The sequence below is a fragment of the Misgurnus anguillicaudatus genome, chromosome 1, assembly GCF_027580225.2.
Source record: "Misgurnus anguillicaudatus chromosome 1, ASM2758022v2, whole genome shotgun sequence".
In the NCBI taxonomy this organism is placed as follows: Eukaryota; Metazoa; Chordata; class Actinopteri; order Cypriniformes; family Cobitidae; genus Misgurnus; species Misgurnus anguillicaudatus.
In genome coordinates this window covers 26,313,286-26,336,685 of record NC_073337.2, presented here as the reverse complement: position 1 = coordinate 26,336,685, position 23,400 = coordinate 26,313,286, and the positions used below count along the sequence as shown (strand labels likewise).

Below are 23,400 nucleotides of genomic sequence, written 5' to 3'. Positions count from 1 at the left end.
AAAATGAAAAATTGAGTGGTCATGTGACGCCCAAGAACTAACGACGCTTGATGGGGTTTTACAAGTTGAATATATGTTTTATAAATTAAGTTAATTTATTTATTTAATTTGGGAGGAGCATGGACATATAATTCAACCAATTAGTGTGAAGATCAACGTGTTTGATGTCCTTTTTACATTTTTTCACATAGAACAATTATGGAAAATTAACATATATTATATTTTGTGGAACACATTAAGATTAAAAAAAAGGTTTGACAAGGCTTTTAAAAGACGTGGGGTCTCTGTGATGTCACACTGAACCACTGTCGGTTCAGTGTGACATCACAGAGACCCCACGTCCATCAAACGTCTATCAAACGCCTTGTCAAATTTGATGGCCGTTGGGTCTCTGTGATGTCACACTACAGCCGAGTAAAATAATCTTCAATTTTGGTCTGTTCTTTACACAAAGCTACTGTCTGGCTTTTAAAAACGACATAATACGAATTACGGTGCTTTGGACCTCGACTATGAATGATATTTCATTTCGAAACAGTCTCCATTTGTATTCCACAGTAAATGATAGCTATTTTCAGGTGAACTATTTCATTAATAATCTTGTACAGGCCTGCGTGTCCCTTCTATAATTGCAGAACGTTCTGGAAGTCTTTTTTAAACATAATACTAATTTAAAAATGAATTGCCGGACATGGAGGACAGATTGATGCTTTCTCTTCACACCTCAGCATCTTTAATCAGATCAGGCTATGATACTCAACGGTCCCTTGTCAGGCCAGGCACACACACTGCTGCATTTTTGGACTCTCGCCCAAATCAGTATTTCATCTGCTCCCAAAACGGATGATGCCACAACATCTGCGCACAAAGACTTCAGGGAGACCACAGAACGCTGCGCCATCCGCATCCGCCTGGGAAAGCAAGCTTATGCAGATAAATGCAAATTTTCCTCTGGGCTTCTGATTCGGTGCAGATGGGAGAAGATGGAGACCTCCGTATTGAGGCAAATCTCAGCAGCGGCCCTCGGGGAAGGTGTTTGACTGCATTGTTGTTGATTGCAATGGTGAGGTCTACACGGGTCTAACATCGAATTAGCCGTTCACCCCTAAAAATGTACTGCAAAAAATGTGCCTTATATATTGACTAGTTTGGCTTTTTACAGTTTTTAAAGATTTCCATGCGCTGCTAAACAGCAAACATCATGTACCAAATACTTTTGCAACAAAAGAAGTATTTGATTTTTAACAAACATTGTGCGGGGTCGAATGGATCTGTTGGCATTTGATATACGTTGTTGGGAATAAACTGGAACATTGCGCATTTGGATATAACACATAATCCTTTTGATTCTGTATTTAATACAGTAAAGCATGATATGCTGGTGGGTGTATATGTACTGGAGGATGTATACAATGAGTCCAACTGTTTGCATGAGATAAGCGTTTAAGTTTACCGTATATTTAAGGGGAGATACAGTATAATGTGAGCAGGTACCTGTGTGCCACACTTCCCTTCTTAATCTCAGAGATGATAAGAGCGTCCCCGGGCTTTCGGCTGGAAGGTGCTGAAAAGAGAGAAGAAAACAACTGAACTGATTTGTTGCCACACTCCCACCCATTCATGCAACACTGCAACTGTGAGTCATTCTTAGCCATTAAGATTTTGAATTAAGGTTATTAAAGGTGTAGGCCATCATTAACAAAGAAGTGCCAGGTGTTAGCTTTGTGATGAAACTATTAGGGTGGTTTTACACAAAACACCAAGGAGTCCATAGGCATTGTTTGAAACGTGTAGTAAGATGCCTTGCTGGTTATAGAGTACATACAGCGAGGAAAATAAGTATTTGACACAACAGCATTTTTATCAGTAAGGGGATTTCTAAGTTGGCATTGACACAAAATTAACACCAGATGTAGCCATCAAGCCAAATACTGAATTCATACAAAGAAATTAGAACATTTAAGTATACAAGTTGAGTCATAATAAATAAAGTGAAATGACACAGGGAATAAGTATTTAATACATGAAGAGAACAAGGTGAAAATGGCATAGAAAGCCAGATCATCACCTGATGATCATCTGTCATCGTCCATCTTTTTACATTCTATGGGCCAACAACATGAATGGTCACTTGACAAACAAATTGCAAACACTTGATTCCAATAAAGTCTTGTGATTTACCACTACTTAATATATATATATAATAACCCATGGGCATGTTCCTCGATGTCCCCCACCATCTTAGATAAAAGATTTGAGATTTGCACAAAGCATTTTGGGATTGTATTATCAGTAAAGAATGCATGTGATGCTGCATTAAGATTTTGGTGCATATCTATGATAATGCTAGATAGGCAGCTATGTAGGTTTTCTGTATTAAAGCTTTTCAACAGCCATGGCGGTCATATGCCGGTTTGCTATTGCGGACAGATGCGAGTGTATAATCATATTTGTCATATGTGGTCTCTTGCACATCAGCAGCATCTGCGGGTGTGATATTAAACTTCTCAAAGGACGCATCCCACTCAAACAATAAGAGACCCCCCAGGAGTAATAAATAATGTCACATGTTTGTTTGTTTGTTTGTTTGCTTATTTGGTGGAGGTGGCAGAGATTATTAATCCATTTTAATTGTTTCTAAGACGCTCGGTTAAATTCCTAGAGCTATTATGACTGAATCAGATGGGTTAAATAAGAAATATGTATAAGTACAGTGGCTGGAAAAACACTCAACACAAGGCTAAAGAGACATTTTATTTAGTTAATTTGACCCGAATGACACCAGTTTTTTTGTCCAAACTGCAGACAGAACTAAAGTTGTTTCGGTTTTCACAGCCAACTCTGCAATGTAATGATTTTAATGAGAAAGGTCAAATATTCAGTCTACAGCAAAAGCTTCAGGCAAAAGAAGAAAGAAATGACTTCAGGGCTGTCGATCAGGGTTGACTTTGAAGCTATCCGAGAACAAATCATCATCGTGTCAGCAACGTGGGTGCAGAGATGTTTCTGACAAAATTCAATCTCCAAATGTTAGCGAGTTCTCGGAAGAAAAACACGTTTCTTGCTCGGTGTGAAGAAAGGGGGCGACGTCCGCTGATAATAAGGGCATCTCACCATATGTCGCGTTGACATCACACCAGGTGTGATGTCACATGCAGATACTGTACAAAATCCTGCCAAACTCACCAAACTCCTGGAATGAATCTCGCAGCAAGTTTGCAGAAAAAAAACTGACAAACAAGCAAAACTACATAAACAGATACCTCTCAACTCAAAAGTGTGAGAAAGGCTACACTGCAAAAAATGACTTTCTTACTTAGTATTTTTCTCTTGTTTTCAGTAAAAATATCTAAAAATTCTTAAATCAAGATGTGTTTTCTTAATGAGCAACATTACCTAGGAAAATAAGTCAGTTTTTATACAAAAAATATCAACTTTAAGTAAATAAGTGCTTAAAACAAGCAAAACAATGGATTCTGCCAATGGAATAAGAAAAAAATTCTTGAAATAAGTTTACTTTTTTTCATAAACACTTAATTCAAGAAAAATGTTTCTTATTCCATTGGCAGATTTCCATTCTTTTGCTTGTTTTAAGCACAAATTCACTTAAATTTGATATTTGTTGCCTAAAAACTAGACTTATTTTCTTGGGTCATTTTGCTCATCAAGAAAATTAATCTTAATTTAAGAATTTTTAGATTTTTTTACTGAAAACAAAATAAAAAAATACACTGCAAAAAATGATTTTCAAGAAAAAAATTCTTAGTATTTTTGTCTTGTTTTCAGTAAAAAGATCTAAAATTTCTTAAATTAAGATGCTTTTTCTTGATGAGCAAAACGACCCAAGAAAATAAGTCTAGTTTTTAGACCAAAAATGTCAAAATTAAGTGATTTTGTGCATAAAACAAGCAAAAAATCTGCCAATGGGGTAGGCAAATTTGTCTTGAATTTAGTGTTTAAGATAAATTGTAAAGATTTTTTTGCTTAGCCCATTGGCAGTTTTTTTGGCTTGTTTTATGAAGAAAGTCATTTTTTTGCAGTGTGACTTTCTTAATATTTTTGTCTTGTTTTCAGTACAAATATCTAAAATATCTTAAATCAAGATTAATTTTCTTGATGAGCAAAACTAAGAAAATACGTCTTGTTTTTAGACAAAAAATATACAATTTGAAGAAGAAAAAAGAAAAAAGTAGCAAAAAATAATCTGCCAATTGGTTAAGAAAAAAATCTTGAAATAAGTTTACTTTTTTCTAAAACACTTAATTCAAGAATTTTTTTTGAAAAATGTTCTTACCCCACACTGCATCAATGATTTTCAAGAAAAATTCTTTTTAATTTTGTCTTGTTTTAAGTAAAAATGTCTAAACATTCTTAAATTAAGATGCTTTTTCTTGATGAGCCAAACGACCCAAGAAAAAAGTCTAGTTTTTAGACAAAAAATATTACATTTAAGTGATTTTGTGCATAAAACAAGCAAAAAAATCTGCCAATGGGGTACAGTAAGCAAATTTTTCTTGAATTTAGTGTTTAAGAAAAATGTTCAAGATTTTTTGCTTACCTCATTGGCAGATTTTTTTGCTTGTTTTATGCACAAAATCACTTACATTTGATATTTCTAGTCTAAAAACTAGACATATTTTCTTGAGTCGTTTTGCCCATCAAGAAAAGCATCTTAATTTTAGAATTTTTAATTATTTTTACTGAAAACAAGACAAAAATACTAAGATTTTTTTTCTTGAAAATCATTCTTTGCAGTGCATTGGCAGATTTTTTTGTTGTTGCTTGTTTCAAATCCACTTAAATTGTATATTTTTTGTCTAAAAACTAGACCTATTTTTTTAGGTAATTTTGCTCATCAAGAACATTCATCTTCATTTAAGAATTTTAAGATATTTGTACTGAAAGCAAGAGAAAAATACTAAGAAAGTCATTTTGTTGCAGTGTAGGGTAAGCACATTTTTTTCTTGAATTTAGTGTTTGCAGTGCAAAAAATGACTTTCTTTTTTACTTAGTATTTTTGTCTTGTTTTCAATATCTAAATATTCTTAAATTAAGATGTATTTTCTTGATGAGCAAAATGACCTAGGAAAATAAGTCAGTTTTTAGACAAAAAATATAAAAGTTGAGGGAATTTGTGCTTAAAACAAGTAAAATAAAATCGGCCAATGGAATAAGACATATTTTCTTTAAGTATTTATGAAAAAAGTAGACTTATTTCAAGAATTTTTTTCTGATTCCATTGGCAGATTTTTTGCTTGTTTTAAGCACTAATTTACTTAGTTGATATTTTTTGTTTAACAACTAAACTTATTTTCCTAGGTCATTTTGCTCATCGAGAAAATATATCTTGATTTAAGAATTTTTAGATATGTTTACTGAAAACAAGACAAAAATACTAAGTAAGAAAGTCATTTTTGCAGTGATGTGACTCCAGAATTGACCTTTTTGTTTACACAACAGCTCACAAAAGCAGATTGGATAGCATTTACAAAATGCACAATATAAAGACTTTTGTTGGCAAAAATATATTTAGTAAAATATATAAACAATCTAGTTTTATTTAAATTAGTAATGTAAAATAATGAACATTTTGTGTTATGAGGTTCTATAGCTCGAGAACTCAAGAACCGGTTTGTGCCAGCTGCTGGTTAGCAGATTTGTCATAGTCTCAGCTTTCGCTTGCACTGCTATTTGGCCTAACTGTGATAAATAGTATGGCCTACCCATTGTCTCTGAATCCGCTTGGTCACGTTAGGTATGTCAAATGACCGGGTCTGGACAGGTTTGTTGCAGAAACTAAGGGTCAAACTAAAGCAACTCCAAAAGTAAACTTTTGCAGTGTGCATTGTTTGATCCAGTTTCTCTTAATGATGATGATGAGTAGGTGATGTGTCAAAAGCCTTTCTGGGGTTCTCAACTGGGACCAGTAAGCCTATCGAGCAACCACCCAGATAAACCTACAATAGCAACATCCCTACAGCCACTCATAGCACAGTAGCAACCACATAACCACTTTAATTTTAATATTTTATATTTATTACGTAAGGAGAGGACAGGGTAAAGGACCTCGAGCCGGGATTTGAATTCGGGTCGCTGAAAGTGCGTCTGCACCATATGTCGAGCACTGCCCACTACACCGACTATAACACTTTATTTTCTAATTTAGTTTTATAGTTTCAGTATTAAAATATCCTGACAGTTTCTTCGTAATGTAATATGCTCTGGCCTACAGTCAACCGTGATGGATTGGAACATGACATGAACACATGCAGGTATATTTAAATAGATACTATATATTACATTATTTAATTCACAATGAGCTGCCACCAGGAGAATAAGACGAGGTAATCTTTAAGGAGAAGTAAACAAGACATCTATAAAGGTGTCCCTCTATGGCTTTATTAGTACCTGTGAAATACAGGCCACACGGAGGCACAAAGCAGAAAGCCATTAAACCCTTGAGGAAGGCCACGAGAGCCTGGCAAAGCCCATATATATAAATCAAGGCACGGATAAGGACAGCCTTCTTCAACACCTTCCTCTCACCAATCCTAAATCATACAAGTTGACTTTCTCAGACGTTTTACTGGCCCCGAGCCGAGCGCAGGCATAATTGAGCAGACTTCCTCTGCATATGATGCATTGCCTGGTGGGATACGAGAGGTCCACTTTAATAGCGTGGCATTTCTTATAGCTTTGTAAGTGCCTGTGATATTACTCGGCACTTCTCCTACAGCACTTTGTCTTCATTTGTAAAAAAAAAAACAAGAGCTCCGCCCACATGTTAAATTTAAGATTTTGGAGGAGTCTTAAAGAAATAGTTCACCTCAAATATGGGAAATACTGTTAACATTTACTCAAAGTCAAAAATTTCAATCCCATATGACTTCATCGTACAAAGAAAAAAATGCATTTTGATTTTAATGGTTTAATTTAAATGCAACGAATGGGAACTGCAGCTTTCATGCAAGAAATTGGGAATAAAAAATTTAGATACACTTATCAGAGAAAAGTTTCAGTTCGTTTCTTATATGAAGCTATTCCAAAATTTTAAATTAAAGCGCAATTCGTATGGATGATATTTACTTCTGTTTTAAAAGCGCTGTATGTGATATTGACAGCTAGCAGTTGAAATTCGTACCACAGTCCAAATTCAGAATATTGGAGAGGTTTTTTCCGTCCTCGATGCCTACAAAATAAGTCTAGTTTTTAGACAAAACATATCAAATGTAAGCAAATTTGTGCTTAAAACAAGCAAAAAAACAATAAGAATTTTTTGCTGAATTTTTCTTGTATTAAGTAAATTCAAGAAAAAAATTCTTATTCAATTGGCAGACTTTTTTGCTTGTTTTAAGCACAAATTCACTTAAATTTTATATGTTTTGTTTCTTATTTTCTTAGGTCATTTGCTCATCAAGAAAATACATCTTGATTTAAGAATTTGTTTATATTTCTACTGAAAACAAGACAAAAATACTAAGTAAGAAAGCACTTTATTTTTTTGCAGTAAATAAAAAGCATCACACTGCAAAAAATGATTTTTAAGAAAAAAAATGTTTAGTATTTTTGTCTTGTTCTCAGCAAAAACATCAAAAAAATTCTCAAATCAAGATGCTTTTTCTTGATGAGTAAAACTACTCAAAAAATAAGTCTTGTTTTTAGACCAAAAATATCAAATTTAAGTGATTTTGTGTATAAATCAAGCCAATGGGTTAAGCAAAAAAACCTTGAACATTTTTCTTAAACACTAAATTCAAGAAAAATTCAAGAAGAATTTCCTTACCCCATTGGCAGATTTTTTTTGCTTGTTTTATGCGCAAAATTACTTAAATTTGATATTTTTGGTCTAAAAACTAGACCAATTTTCTTAGGTCATTTGCTCATCAAGAAAATACATCTTGATTTAAGAATTTGTTTATATTTCTACTGAAAACTAGACAAAAATACTAAGTAAGAAAGCACTTTATTTTTTGCAGTAAATAAAAAACATCACACTGCAAACAATTATTTTCAAGAAAAAAATTCTTAGTATTTTTGTCTTGTTTTCAGTAAAAATATCAAAAAATTCTCAAATTAAGATGCTTTTTCTTGATGAGTAAAACTACTCAAAACAATAAGTCTTGTTTTTAGACCAAAAATATCAAATTTAAGTGATTTTGTGTATAAATCAAGCAAAAAAAATCTGCCAATGGGTTAAGCAAAAAATCTTGAACATTTTTCTTAAACAATAAATTCAAGAAAAATTCAAGAAAAATGTCCTTACCCCATTGGCAGATTTTTTTGCTTGTTTTATGGCAAAATTACTTACATTTGATATTTTTGGTCTAAAAACTATTTCTTGGGTCGTTTTGCTCATCAAGAAAAAGCATCTTAATTTAAGAATTGTTTTTAAAAATTACTGAAAACAAGACAAAAGTACTAAAAAAATTTTTTCTTGAAAATCTTTTTTTGCAGTGTAAGTCCAATGTATATATTGTAAAACTATCTTTGTGTTTAAATTGTTAAGTATAATCAACTTGGATTTACAAGTCACTTGCTGTAACTTATAAAATAAAGTTAAAATAAGTTACCCTTATTCAACTTTATTTTCCAAGTTGATTATACTTAAAAATGTAAGTGCAAAAAAAAACCATCAACGCATAGACTCATACCCTACGGTGTAGCCTGAGTCGCACCTCTCAAAAAAAATATAACAGTGTAAATTCTACATTGACCTCAAGCCCTGTGATTGTTCTGCTACACTGTAAAAGGTGAAAAGTTGGATCAACTTAAAAAAATACAATTGGTAACACCAAATTTTCAATTTAAATACACGCGGCGCAATGCAGCGCAATGTGCAACGCAAGTGTCTTTTGCTAGTTTCAACCCAGAGCAATGATCATTTTCACGTTTAGCGCCACGTTGTTTAAATAGCAAATGCATTTGCCCCCAATTTTGCGCCCATGGGTGTTTTGGTCTAAAAACAGTGTTGTGTTCAGGCGCATTGTTGGCGCGTTGCTATTTTAAATTAACTAAAAAGACTACGCCATTGACAAACTTAAACCTGGTCTAAAGTCTAAAGTCAATGGCGCAATGTTGTTTTTGTTATTTAAAGAGGGCATTAGTAATATGCGCCTATAAATAAGACGACAACGTGGGTTTGCTTATCACACACAAGGATGCTCAGCAGCACAAAAAGCTTTTAGATATGAAAACTTAAAGGATTAAAATGTAAAAGATTACTATTGAGTCTCTTTGACATAAATAAGGACCGATTATGAGACATTAGAAGGCGTAAAAAGCTGCTTAAGTAATTGTAGCCTTGTGATTAAATGTTTTGCTTTAAACAAATGCATCTATTTTTAAATGTTTTTTTAAATGCTACCCCATGGATTTATTGTATATGATGACTCTGTACCTGTGGATATGGTGAAATGAGAAACATTTTTAAGTAATGCTTTTCACTCATGGCAGTGTCCGAGTGCTGAAACGGCTCGCCGCACGTTTGTAAATTCTTTATTTCTTGTTTGCTACAAATAAATTATTTTTAGAGTGCAAACATTTTCTTGCATGTTTGCAAATTATTTTATGAGATTACAATGATTATGTAGGATAACAATACATTTACAGCAGTTAAAAAGTCAAAAACGTACATACAGTGCCTTTAAGCTTCACTGCATCCATACTCTTTCCCATTCATTGCAAATGCATAAAACAGCCCAACAGGTATTGCACGTTATTCAAAAGTTTACAGTGTGTGCGTCTTGAAAAAGCAAAAAGTGACACAAATGACACAAGTGAATAATGACAGAAATTTTGGGTGAAGTATTCATCCTTCACTGTGGAAAGAGACCCCGGAGAACATTTGACAAATTTTTCTAATGATCCGAAAAAGAAGCCATGCCGTTATTTCAATAGTTCATTAAAAAAGTTCAGACAGCTGTAAAACCAACAAAAAGCTTTTCTAGGAATAGTTTGCGATTATCTTAAAACAGCAGATCCTTGGAGAACTGCGCCACCAAATTAACAACGAACGCAAGGACTGTGCACAACATGTGCACCGACAATGTAATAAATACTTTCATTTAGAAAGCGTGGAGGGCGACAGGCAGAAATTGCTTTGGAGGTAAACAACTCTGGGCTTCAGAGAGAGGCAATTACCGGTGGGCTGTTGCATGCGAGCCAACGAATGCAAAACCATTTGACAAGGCTTTCACTGACTAAAAGCAGAAGGTTTGTATCATAATGCTTTAATGGTGAAAACAGTCAATATGACAAAACTGAGCTCAGATGAGTTGATGAATCACTCTGGCTCGGCGACGCGGGTGGCATTGATGAAGCAGCTGGCAATGGGCATGTGGGGTTTACCAATGGAGCTCTGGGGAACCCAGACTGGAGACAGAAAACTGATCGAGTTTGCAGGCAGATCTACATCTAACATTCTTTCCAAACAGTCGGGCGATGATAAACGAATGAAAAACGAGAGAGAAGACACAGCGTGTTCCCCGGAGTGAGAAGGGAATAGCCTGGTATTTATTTCCATGAAAACTAGCTTGGTTTACGAGCCTCTGGGAGATGATGGTTTAAAGGTAGTCGGGTTATAAAGGACAGGGGAGAGACAATAAAGGCTCAAAAACGGTCAAGGGAAAAATGGTCTACTGCAGAGAGTGATATATAACACTGGTTAGATGTTGCAGAGGGTCTAGTAAAAGGTGTTTGATGGGATGATTCACGCAAAGATTCAATCCGGTCATCAATTAAAAAGCCTCATGTTGTGCCAAACGTTTATAACAAAAGAGGTCATCAAAATGTCTTGAATGAATGATAAACATGGTGATCATCATCATCCTATGGAGATCAATTTTGTGTTGCATTACAAAAAATGGCAGGGTCATGCATTTAATTCCCAGGGAACTTGCAGGTTTGGATAAAGGCAACTACCAAATGCATAAATGCAAACACTCAAAATTGCTGGGATGTTTCAGCATGGTTGGGTAAATATGGACAAAACCAACTGTTGGGTTAAAATAAACCTATAATGGGTTGTTTTAATTAAAAATGATCGGTTGTTTCACACCATGGTTGGGTAAACATGAGCAAACACAATTGATGGGTGTAAATTATCCTACGCTGGGTTATTTTAACAAAAAATGCTGGATTGTTTCACAGCATGATTGGGTAAATATGGACAAAACCAACTGTTAGGTTTAAAATAAACTTACGCTGGGTTGTTTTAACTAAAAATGCTGGGTTGTTTCAAAGCATTGTTGGGTAAATATAGACAAAACAGACTGTTAGGTTAAAATAAACTTACGTTGGGTTGTTTTAACTAAAAATGCTGGGTTGTTTCACTCCATGGTTGGGTAAACATGTACAAACAACTGTTGGGAGTAAATTAACCTACGTTGGGTTGTTTTAACTAATAATGCTGGGCTGTTTCACACCAACGTTAGATAAATATGGACAAAACCAACTGTTAGATTAAAATAAACCTAAGCTGGGTTATTTTAACTAAAAATGCTGGGTTGTTTCACACCATGGTTGGGTAAATATGGACTAACCCAACTGTTGGGTTTAAATTTACCTACGCTGGGTTGTTTTACTAAAAATGCTGGGTTGCTAAATAAACCTATGCTGGGTTGTTTTTAACTAAAAATTCTGGGTTTTTTTCACAGCATGGTTGGGTAAATATGGACAAAAGCAACTGTAAGGTTAAAATTATCCTATGCTGGGTTATTTTAACTAAAATGCTGGGTTGTTTCACAGCATGGTTGGGTAAATATGGACAAAACCAACTGTTATATTAAAATAAACCTATGCTGGGTCATTTTAACTAAAAATGCTGGGTTGTTTCACACCATGGTTGGGTAAATATGGACTAACCCAACTGTTGGGTTTAAATTTACCTACGCTGGGTTGTTTTACTAAAAATGCTGGGTTGCTAAATAAACCTATGCTGGGTTGTTTTTAACTAAAAATTCTGGGTTTTTTTCACAGCATGGTTGGGTAAATATGGACAAAAGCAACTGTAAGGTTAAAATTATCCTATGCTGGGTTATTTTAACTAAAATGCTGGGTTGTTTCACAGCATGGTTGGGTAAATATGGACAAAATCAACTGTTATATTAAAATAAACCTATGCTGGGTCATTTTAACTAAAAATGCTGGGTTGTTTCACACCATGGTTGGGTAAATATGGACTAACCCAACTGTTGGGTTTTAATAAACCTATGCTGGGTTGTTTTTAACTAAAAATTCTGGGTTGTTTCACAGCATGGTTGGGTAAATATGGACAAAAGCAACTGTACGGTTAAAATTATCCTATGCTGGGTTATTTTAACTAAAATGCTGGGTTGTTTCACAGCATGGTTGGGTAAATATGGACAAAACCAACGGTTATATTAAAATAAACCTAGGCTGGGTTATTTTAACTAAAATGCTGGGTTGTCTCACAGCATGGTTGGGTAAATATGGACAAAACCAACTGTTATATTAAAATAAACCTATGCTGGGTTATTCTAACTAAAAATCCTGGGTTGTTTCACACCATGGTTGGGTAAATATGGACTAACCCAACTGTTGGGTTTGAATTAACCTATGCTGGGTTGTTTTATCTAAAAATGATGGGTTGTTTCACTCCATGGTTGGGTAAACATGTACAAACACAACTGTTGGGTGTAAATTAATCTATGTTGGGTTGTTTTAACTAAAAATGCTGGGTTGTTTCACAGCCTGGTTGGGTAAATATGGACAAAACCAACTGTTAGGTAAAAAATAAACTTATGCTGGGTTGTTTTAACTAAAAATGATGGGTTGTTTCACACCATGGTTGGGTAGATATGGACAAACCCAACTGTTGGGTTTAAATTAACCTATGCGTGGTTGTTTTAACTAAAAATGCTGGTTTGTATCAATTCATGGTTGGGTCAAATATTAACATTTTCTAGATAAAATTAACCTAGTGGTTGGGTTCATCCATTAAAAAAACTTCACGTTTCCAGATAAGTGTATGCATCCTGTGAGCAATAATGATTGATCTCACATTATCCCACATAATCATAAGCTACATAATTTAGCCAGTCAGCCAAGACAGAGAACCCAGTTGTCCACGGCAAAATCTTATAAGGCCATACAGACCGCAATTAAAATTTCAAAATCAAACTCCAAGGAAATGTGGTAACATTACATTATACCCTCACTGTGTACTTCAATACATTTACAGTACATTCATACGATCAACAGATGTTTCTGTCCAAAGCAACTTATAGTTCAAGTAAGCATTTTTAATTAGCATGCTATACCATTTGAGCTACAGGAACCACCAACACGACTACAAAGAAAATGTTACAACCCGAAGAGGTTACAGATACTTACAGCTGATGGTGATGCCCAGCTCCACACCTGGCTTCTTTGGTAGCTTCACATGGAAGGTTCCACTGCTTGGTATGACTGATTCTGAATAAGACAAAAGGGAACAAAGAGGTTCGAGGGTATCAAATACAAGCCCATCCTGCAACATTTCTTAGTTTTACAAAAACCCAGGACTTATACATCAGGGAGATTCAATACCAAACAAACCCTAGGTAAAGGTACTTGGTAATTGTTAAAATTCAGGAAGCAATAGCCAAGTCCTTTTAATCAGATAAAGATCAGTCACAAAAGCTCAGGCTTTCTATAGAGAAACATCCCTCTCTTCTGGGCAGCGATTCAGGTGCGAAAGATTGAAAGTGGTGCCAAACCTGTCCAAACAAAGAAAATGTACCGCACTCCAGTGACCAGCAATTACATATAAAGGCCACTGCTCTTGGAACGATCATCCAATCATTCAAGTGAGCTCATTTTCTCCAAACCAACAAAAAGTCTCACAAAACAACCACCTGGTCTAAGAGATGACGAATGCACTAAGTGCAAAAACACAGCACTGCTGATCTGTTCCCAAAGAATTTGTTTGAAAGTAAACATTATGGTGACGCACTTACATTCATTGGGTATACAGACAACACCATAAAGCAGTTTTGAATAGCCAGACCTAATAAAACACAAGGTCTGGTCCATATGGCATATTAGTCTGGCCAAAAACTCGATGGTCATTTAAACCTAATGACATGTAGAAAATATTTTTTGTGTGCTGTTTATGGACATCGTCCTATACTGAACACAATCCACACAATTCATTGTAGTAACCATGTTTTTTTGGTGTATTGATTTGGTTTTACTACAGTAGCCATTGTGTTTTGGATTTAATTGTAGTAATTTCCGTGAGGGATTGGTACCTAACAGATACATACTGGTTCCTCAAAGGTACATATCTGTACCAAAATGGTACATTATAGGACCTTTTAAAGGTACTGTCCCCCAGTGACAACATTTGTACTTTTTTCCGAAAGTGTAGGATGTTGAAAAAATCAACCAATCAGATAACATCCCTGCTGAAAAAACAGTATAGACCAGCATAACTTCCATGTTGTTTTTTTTGCAAGTTTTGCTGGTGGTCACCAGCATACCAGCACCAAAACACAACATATGCTGGTCTTGCTGGTATTACCAGCATTTGAAGCTGGTGCTGGTTTAGCTGGTTGTGGGTGCCGGTTTGATACTGGTTTAGCTAAAAGTCACCAGAAAACCAGCACCAAAACACAACATATGCTGGTCTTGCTGGTATTACCAGCATTTGAAACTGGTGCTGGTTTAGCTGGTTTAGCTGGTGTGGGTGCTGGTTTAGCTGGTGGTCAACAGAAAACAAGCACCAAAACACAACATATGCTGTTCTTGCTGGTATAACCAGCATTTGAAGCTGGTGCTGGTTTGGTGCTGGTTTAGCTGGTGTGGGTGCTGGATTGGTGCTGGTTTAGCTGGTGGTCAACAGAAAACAAGCACCAAAACACAACATATGCTGGTCTTGCTGGTATTACCAGCATTTGAAGCTGGTGCTGGTTTAGCTGGTGTGGGTGCTGGTTTGATACTGGTTTAGCTAAAAGTCACCAGAAAACCAGCACCAAAACACAACATATGCTGGTCTTGCTGGTATTACCAGCATTTGAAGCTGGTGCTGGTTTAGCTGGTGTGGGTGCTGGTTTGATACTGGTTTAGCTAAAAGTCACCAGAAAACCAGCACCAAAACACAACATATGCTGGTCTTGCTGGTATTACCAGCATTTGAAGCTGGTGCTGGTTTAGCTGGTGTGGGTGCTGTTGCTGGTTTGATACTGGTTTAGCTGGTGGTCAACAGAAAACAAGCACCAAAACACAACATATGCTGGACTTGCTGGTATAACCAGCATTTGAAGCTGTTGCTGGTTTGGTACTGGTTTAGCTGGTGGTCACCAGAAAACCAGCACCAAAACACATGATATGCTGTTCTTGTTGGTATTACCAGCATTTGAAGCTGGTGCTGGTTTGGTGCTGGTTTAGCTGGTGGTCAACAGAAAACAAGCACCAAAACACAACATATGCTGGTCTTGCTGGTATTACCAGCATTTGAAGCTGGTGCTGGTTTGGTGCTGGTTTAGCTGGTGTGGGTGCTGGTTTAACTGGTGGTCAACAGAAAACAAGCACCAAAACACAACATATGCTGGTCTTGCTGGTATGCTGTTTTTTCAGCAGGGATCTTGCCATCAAGAAAGTGCTTCTCAATTTTGTGAGCACACCACATGGTTCTTTAGAAACCCTAAATAATTTCACTTTGAAGATTAAAAGATTTCCGACAAGTTAAATGAAATGAACTAAATATCAAACCAAATTAAATAACACACAAACACTTGCTGACAAGGACAAGTGACTCTTGATCTACCGCGTTATTACACTGCTACGCACAGCATGACAGAAAATATGCTCCCGGTTTTTGTTATATAACACCACGTTGAGCCTCTATTTTTCATGTAGATATCTGTTTGGAAACACTAGCCTTTATATCACACGCGCTTGTCTTGTGGTTCTAATCATTTTCACACATCAAACGTGCGCCAGATGGCCGGGCACTCAGAATTATGGGGCAACTTTTTAAAACAAACAACTAGGACAAAAACAGGAGCAGTCCAGATGGACCATTCATCCCCGAACAGGTTCAGAAATTATATATTGGTCCTTTGCTTACCTGCTACGTCAAACTCGATCTCCAGTGTGACTCTGCTGGTGATGCTGGAGTCCCTCAGCAGCTGATTGGTCTCCTCAAGTGTGCTGTCCTCAGTGGGGATGCCGTTTATTGACAGGATGCGATCGCCGATCTGCAGGGTGCCACACCTGTGCAAGAATAGCACAAACAAAATTTGTATTATAATGACCCAGAGAATAGCATTAGAAGTGTTTAAAGAGACAATTTAACTATTGCTCATCAATACACTCACCTAAAGGATTATTACGAACACCTGTTCAATTTCTCATTAATGTAATTATCTAATCAACCAATCACATGGCAGTAAATTCAATGCATTTAGGGGTGTGGTCTTGGTCAAGACAATCTCCTGAATTCCAAACTGGATGTCAGAATGGGAAAGAACAGTGATTTAAGCAATTTTGAGCGTGGCATGGTTGTTGGTGCCAGATGGGCCGGTCTGAGTATTTCACAATCTGTTACTGGGATTTTCAGGCACAACCATTTCTAGGGTTTACAAAGAATGGTGTGAAAAGGGGAAAACATCCAGTATGCAAGAGTCCTGTGGGCGAAGATGCCTTGTTGATGGTAGAGGTCAGAGGAGAATGGGCCGACTGATTCAAGAAGAGCAACTTTGAGTGAAATAACCACTCGTTACAACTGAGGTATGCAGCAAAGCATTTGTGAAGCTACAACACGCACAACCTTGAGGGGGATGGGCTACAACAGCGGAAGACCCCACCGGGACCAACTCATCGCCACTACAAATAGGAAAAAGAGGCTACTATTTGCACAAGTTCACCAAAATTGGACAGTTGAAGGCTGGAAAAATGTTGCCTGGTCTGATGAGTCTCAATTTCTGTTGAGACAGAATTTGGCGTAAACAGAATGAGAACATGGATCCATCATGCCTTGTTACTACTGTGTAGGCTGGTGGTGGTGGTGTAATGGTGTGAAGGATGTTTTCTTGGCACACTTTAGACCCCTTAGTGCCAATTGGGCATCATTTAAATGCCCCGGCCTACCTGAGCATTGTTTCTGACCATGTCCATCCTTTTATGACCACCATGTACTCATCCTCTGATGGCTACTTCAAGCAGGATAATGCATCATGTCACAAAGCTCGAATCATTTCAAATTAGTTTCTTGGACATGACAACGAGTACTAAAATGGCCCCCACAGTCACCAGATCTCAACCCAATAGAGCATCTTTGGGATGTGGTGGTCGTGCCCTGGATGTGCATCCCACAAATCTTCATCAACTGCTAAATGATATCCTATCAATATGGGCCAACATTTCTAAAGAATGCTTTCAGTACCATGTTGAATCAATGCCACATAGAATTAAGGCAGCTCTGAAGGCGAAACGGGGTCAAACACAGTATTAGTATGGTGTTCCTAATAATCCTTTAGGTGAGTGTATATTATCAGTTATCAGTGGTGTATAAAGACCTTACATAATGAACTGTATTGATTGTATTACCTAAACAGGTCCCTTTACATGAAAGTCACCATTCGCGGGTTGTCATATTTCTATGGTAGCCCTAAATGGACAAACTGCTCAATAGACCGCGTTTCATTACTACGTTGTCTCAGATGATGACGCGTTTGTCATGTGGAGCCAGACAGACAGCTGTATCAGCCAGATGGCACCAATGAACAAACATCAGTGAGTGAATGTGACATTTTAGCCAAAGGTACAAACGCTCACTTAGCTTCAGCCTCAAGGTCAGAGATAAAGCGCAAAGTTTTTCAACAGCAGAGAGAACAAAACATCAACTGAATGCCCAAACAGGCCATGAGCAAACCAAAAATTGTACACTGTACTTGATGATTTCCATACCTAAAACATCAATCGTAGCTGTTTACCGGCATATGCCGTATCCTTTCAAAACATGGGATGTATGGGATGCATGTCACGATTCAATACGTCACAACATTAAACAAGAAAAAGAAAAGCAATACATTATATATGATTGTATCAACACGGCTCTAATTGCTATTCAGGTCCACCAACGCCAAACCAGCAAAAACATTGAAATTCATTCTGCCTCCAACTGGTTATTTTGGCAGGATTGTCTTCTCGCAAGACCACAAGGCATCAAATCACCGACATTAAAGGTTTACGTCCATAACTGCAATTATAACTTCAGCTGGCAGCTACGAGTCAGGTTGCTCAGGTCAGTAATTACAGCGAAATTGCGACCTAAATCTTCTCATCCGACGGGCAAGTTCCTTCAGCTGCGGCGACGACGTGCACGTAATTACACTTAAGTGCAGCGTTCTGTCACGTAACGACGCAGTCGATCAAAGCACACGTAGAACCGAAACAAACCGGCTATACATCATGTGCGAACACTGCATTACATCACCGGGAAATCTGTGTGCGGAGAGAACCGGTGTAATGGGATTCGGGATCTGTGGAGATAATCAAAATTAAACTCGAGATTAAATATTAAAGATTCCCAAAGGGAAGTTCACACTTCTCTGATAACGCAAACAATTAAGCCGTCGGAAAGGCGCGTGGAATACTAAATCCCAGAGTTTTAACTAGGCAGTGAAGGTTAATATTAATGGTAATGAGGGATCTTACCGCTCTGCCGGGCTGTCGGGATCTATGTAAGCAATAAGCGGAGGGGAGGACAGGGTTTCCGTAGCGAAGACTCCTCCCTGGAGCTGAATACCGAAACCCATGATGGGGTCACTGATGAGGGTCACCTCTGTTGTTTCCGTGTGGACTACCTGACCCGCCAGACCTACGGTACTTGATGCCAAAGACACTATGAGAGAAAAAACAGAGATCAAATAAACATTTTTTTACAATAAAAGATTAAAGGCAAACAAAACAATGTCCAGATTTCTCTTGAGAAAACCCTTGAGATGTTTAAAGCTCTCGTAAAGCAATGAAAACACTTTGATTTTGTCCTCTGTGATACACAAAATGAGATTTTTCTGAGTGATGGGCAAGCTGCTTGTTTTCCATATAATGAAAGCATGCAGTGAAAGAAAAGATCTCTTTTTGTGTTCAACAACAAATGTATGGTTTTGTGTTCATCTCAATGCACACGCAGCTTTTCAGACTAGACACAGCTGATGTAGATTTGCGCTGTCATTGCTGATAAGTATTCAGCGTGTGTGCTAGTATCTTTGCCCCCCCCCAAAAAAAAAAAACGCTAGTGTACTTTGTTTAAGACAATACAGCCTTTAGGAATTATTTTACAACCAACCGAATCATACATATATACACATTATATTTATAAAAATGCAAAAAAAAAAAACACTAAAATACATTTTATTATTAAGCAAAGTTTCCTGCATGTCAATCTAACACCAAATGCAAACTATAAGACATTCATAAAAACTACATAGAGCACAAAAAATAGCTTTTTTATTCTACCCTCCTTATTATCTCTATACTTTTCCTTTAAAGAGGACATATCACACTTTTTTAAGATGTCAAATCTTTTGTGTCCCCAGAGTACATATGTAAAGTTTTAGCTCAAAATACCATATAGATAATTTATTATAGCATGTTAAAATTATAACATTATAGGTGTGAGCAAAAATGTGCCATTTTTGGGTGTGTCCTTAAAAATGCAAATGCGCTGATGAAATGCAAACACTGATCACCATAATGTTTGTTGAAATTGAAACTTGCTGTCAACTATTTTCTCTTTCTCTCTGCACTAATTGTCAGTGCCGTGGTTGGATAGTGCAGATTAAGGAGTGGTATTATTATAATAAGATCCCCTTCTGACATCACAAAGGGAACCACATTTTAATTACCTATTTTTTTCACATGCTTGGTTTAATAAAACCAAGTTACTGGGTTGATCTTTTTCACATTTTCTAGGTTGATAAAAGACCCAATTATAGCATTTAACCTCTTGAAAAGCACCCCCACTCTAGCCCAAACCATGAAAAGACCTACTTTCACTAAAAGGGTTGTTTTTACTAAACCATTTAGAGTATAAGCAACTATGGTATCATTAGAGAGAAGACACTTTGAGGTTCATTTTCCATTATTTTAAGTTAAAAATTAAAAAAGTTAGAGAGGCTGAAGAATAACATCCTTTTTATTACTAAAAAACTTAATGATAAATATGTGTGTGAAACCTAGAAATGCAATGATCCCAAAGCTGCAAGTCTACAGAAGTTATGTTACACGTTTGAGGTCAATAGGCCCAAAAATGTTTTTATAAGACTAGTGCCTTTTCTAAGTGCCAGTCAGCCCCAAAATAAAAGTCTTTGTTTACATGCATACAACCTTTGTTTTTATTATTATTTATCCTTATGTTAGCATATAAAATGCAGTTTCCACACCAGGAAATAAAGATCTTTGGATTTGTTATCTAATTGACTACACGTTCTGTCTATCAATATTTTCCTGAAGTCATTGGATGAACGAGCGAGTCAAATGACATCACGATTTTTTACAGCACTGTTTGGATATTATGTATTATATTCCCGCCTACTTTTAAAAACAAAGTTTGAACGCGGGTTTACGTGTTTACAAGAACCTAAAGTGTAATCTCACATACAGTGTTACGGTGTAAATAGTCTTCAGATTGTATTTTATATTCTATTACAAGATGTTCATGTGAAATCTGATGTAAACAACAGAATACTTATCTATATTTCATGGATTATATGCATTTGTGGACAAAAATGGTCATTGGATGTACTTTATTGAGTTTTTATGGGTTATTCACACACCTGAAACAGACTGGATTCAATTCGCGATCGTTATATCAACACAAAGGTAAGAAGTCCCGTTTATATTTTGCATGTTGTCATCTAGACTTCTGTCACAACATACTATATTTATGATGCTAGAGCATCTGTATCTCAAAACAGAGACCATACACTGATGCTTAACTCATAGACCTTTTAAACGATGTATAGTAATGTTAATACTATTAATGTTTGTAGACAGTAGGCTATATAGTGTTAGCAGCGTTAAAAAAAACTAACTTCAACCCGCCCACGAATTAGTGCTCGTCGAGATGTTAAACATGGAAAAAGTATGATTTTCATGATATGTCCCCTTTAAATATAAAGCATAAAATTCTTTAGATATCTTCATTTGTTTGTATTTTTGTGTGGGTCTATATCCCATCTTTGCTTAAAATATTTTTACCATTGAAAAAGTCATATTATTAAATTCACATTTTAGTCATGTCCCCAGGATTTCACTCAGTCCTGCCGTTCTGCCCTCTGAAAATATAGAAATATTCCAGGAATAGTCCTTAAGTTACATCACCTGGATCTTCTGAAGGCCATGTGAAGATTAAAAGTTACTTTTTTTCTAATTTTCTTTTCTGTATATTTTATGATATTGATGCTATAACTGTGAATGTCAATCCTAATGTTCAGTCCGTTAACCTTTATAACTTTTTGATGTTATTATATAAAAATATAAAAATATAAAAATTGGTAGAATTTGCTCAGTGTCTTCATGCTATTAGAACATATTTAATGCAGCTATATTTCATGTATTTGCTAAATTAATGCAAAAATCTCAGTACTGTTACTTTCAGTACTGTTACCAAAATGCCTCCATTCTCCATTAAGAAAAAATAAATAAGTTACCTGAGATTGACCAATAATCATTTTGAAGAGGTAAAATGTGTGTTAAAAAAATTACAACATGCAAATGGCACAGATTCGGAGAAAAGGCCCATATACTTTTTGAGACCACTGTACCCAACTGTTTGCACTGCAGTGATTGAAACGGTTTCATTCAGGAAGAAAAAGCCACATAACCAATCTGATTTATACACCCCGCCGCACTTCATTTACAATTGTCTATCTCTATAAAGTCACATGGTAAGCATCTCAATTGTAAAACCGGAGAACCGGGTGACAAAAAGTGATAGAAGTGGTTGCCCAGAAATGTGGGCAAGTTAAATCTGTGTGTTGTGTACACCTCCAACAAAACAAGTGAAAACGTAATCAAACACATAAGCGCTTGTCAAACTCTGACCACGCTTGATCCACCATACAACAAACATCAGAAAGCAAACAACACTGAGATGTGTACTCTCTTCCTCTCCAAGCACATACAAGATTGTTTTCCAGCAGTATGTTACATAAAACCCCCTATGGACACAAAATAAGTGCCTGCCTGGAATGCCTGTTTAAATATATATATTACGCTATAACCATAGACAACAGATCTGCCGACTCCGGGCCAGATCCGAGTCGAAGTCGCAGCTCCGGTGCAGATCTGGCCCGGAGTCGTCTACCAAATCATGTTCTGGATATGCAAAATATACATTTTTATTAAGATTGCATGTAAAGTCTTATATAAAGTAAGTGTTTCTGTGGCTCATGGGTAGAGTATTGCCTGGAACGACAAAGGTAATGGGTTCGATCCCAGTGAACACTCATACTAAATGCACAGTAAATCACTTTAGATAAAAGTTTGATAAAATAGGCTTGCAGGCTACTTGGCACCAAATCGAGTGCTTTAAAGTTATTCACACCAACACAATGGCTAAGGTGAATAGGACTTTGCTGGTGGAACTGAATCTTGCACATTTTCCCAACCAAACCAGACACGACGCATTCCCTTATTCTCTCAGGACCGCTGTACTGTGACTTCGGAGTGCATCAGTCTGAGATTGATGGCTCTGCTCACGGGCTAGATTTACCGCACCAGACACCTTTATTGTTTTAAATGCGGTGACCTTTCCATTTTTATTGGAAATGAAGGATGAGAAAGGGAGTTTAACGTGACGCAGAGGAGGATAGGACGTCTCTTTGTGTGCCAGAAGGATGCGGAAACGTTTCAGGGACAGTTCGGCAGGACCCATCGATCAACATCAGTTTGGGACTTCTTGCATCCGTAGCACGGAAAATGATACAGACTTGTTTGTTTTCCCGCAAATGGCCTGCACTGTCTGGGGGCTGCAGACTATGAAATAACTCGAAATGGCTTTTATGCTTTAGGGTCGCGGCTCAGTCTTGGTTAAGTGGAGTCTCCATTTCTGGTTGACTTCAAAGGCTCTGATATACACAGTAGCACCCGAGGGGTCATGTTCGGTAAATCTTTGCCAGTCAACTGACTAACTCTTAAAAGAAATGTTCATTTCTGCAACCCACAGTCCTATGAGTAAGCTGTAGATCTTAGAATGAGTCAGAATCTTCAGCACAGACCGAAAGGCAGTTTTTTGATCCAAGTTAAGATTCGCACATGCATTGAACTTTACAGATGTGAATCATCTTGATCCGTGCATTGCAAAAGTTATTTGGTACTTTTAGACAAATACTTTAGTCAAGGACGCAAGCGCAAATGTAAATGCCAGGCCAACGCATTGCAAGCATT

At 36.7% G+C, this 23,400-nt stretch overlaps 1 protein-coding gene across 12 annotated transcripts in view; it reads right to left on the bottom strand.

Moving 5' to 3' along the window:
* grip1 (glutamate receptor interacting protein 1) overlaps positions 1-23,400 on the bottom strand; it is a 375,594-nt gene that overhangs the window by 33,868 nt on the left and 318,326 nt on the right. For all 12 annotated transcript variants that reach the window (XM_055191373.2, XM_055191376.2, XM_055191372.2 and 9 more), the window contains 4 exons: positions 18,664-18,850; positions 16,073-16,218; positions 13,354-13,434; positions 1,495-1,564 (listed from right to left, as the gene is read on the bottom strand). In XM_055191373.2, the coding sequence (XP_055047348.2) occupies positions 1,495-1,564; positions 13,354-13,434; positions 16,073-16,218; positions 18,664-18,850 (484 nt within the window). The remainder of the gene's footprint in view (positions 1-1,494; positions 1,565-13,353; positions 13,435-16,072; positions 16,219-18,663; positions 18,851-23,400) is intronic.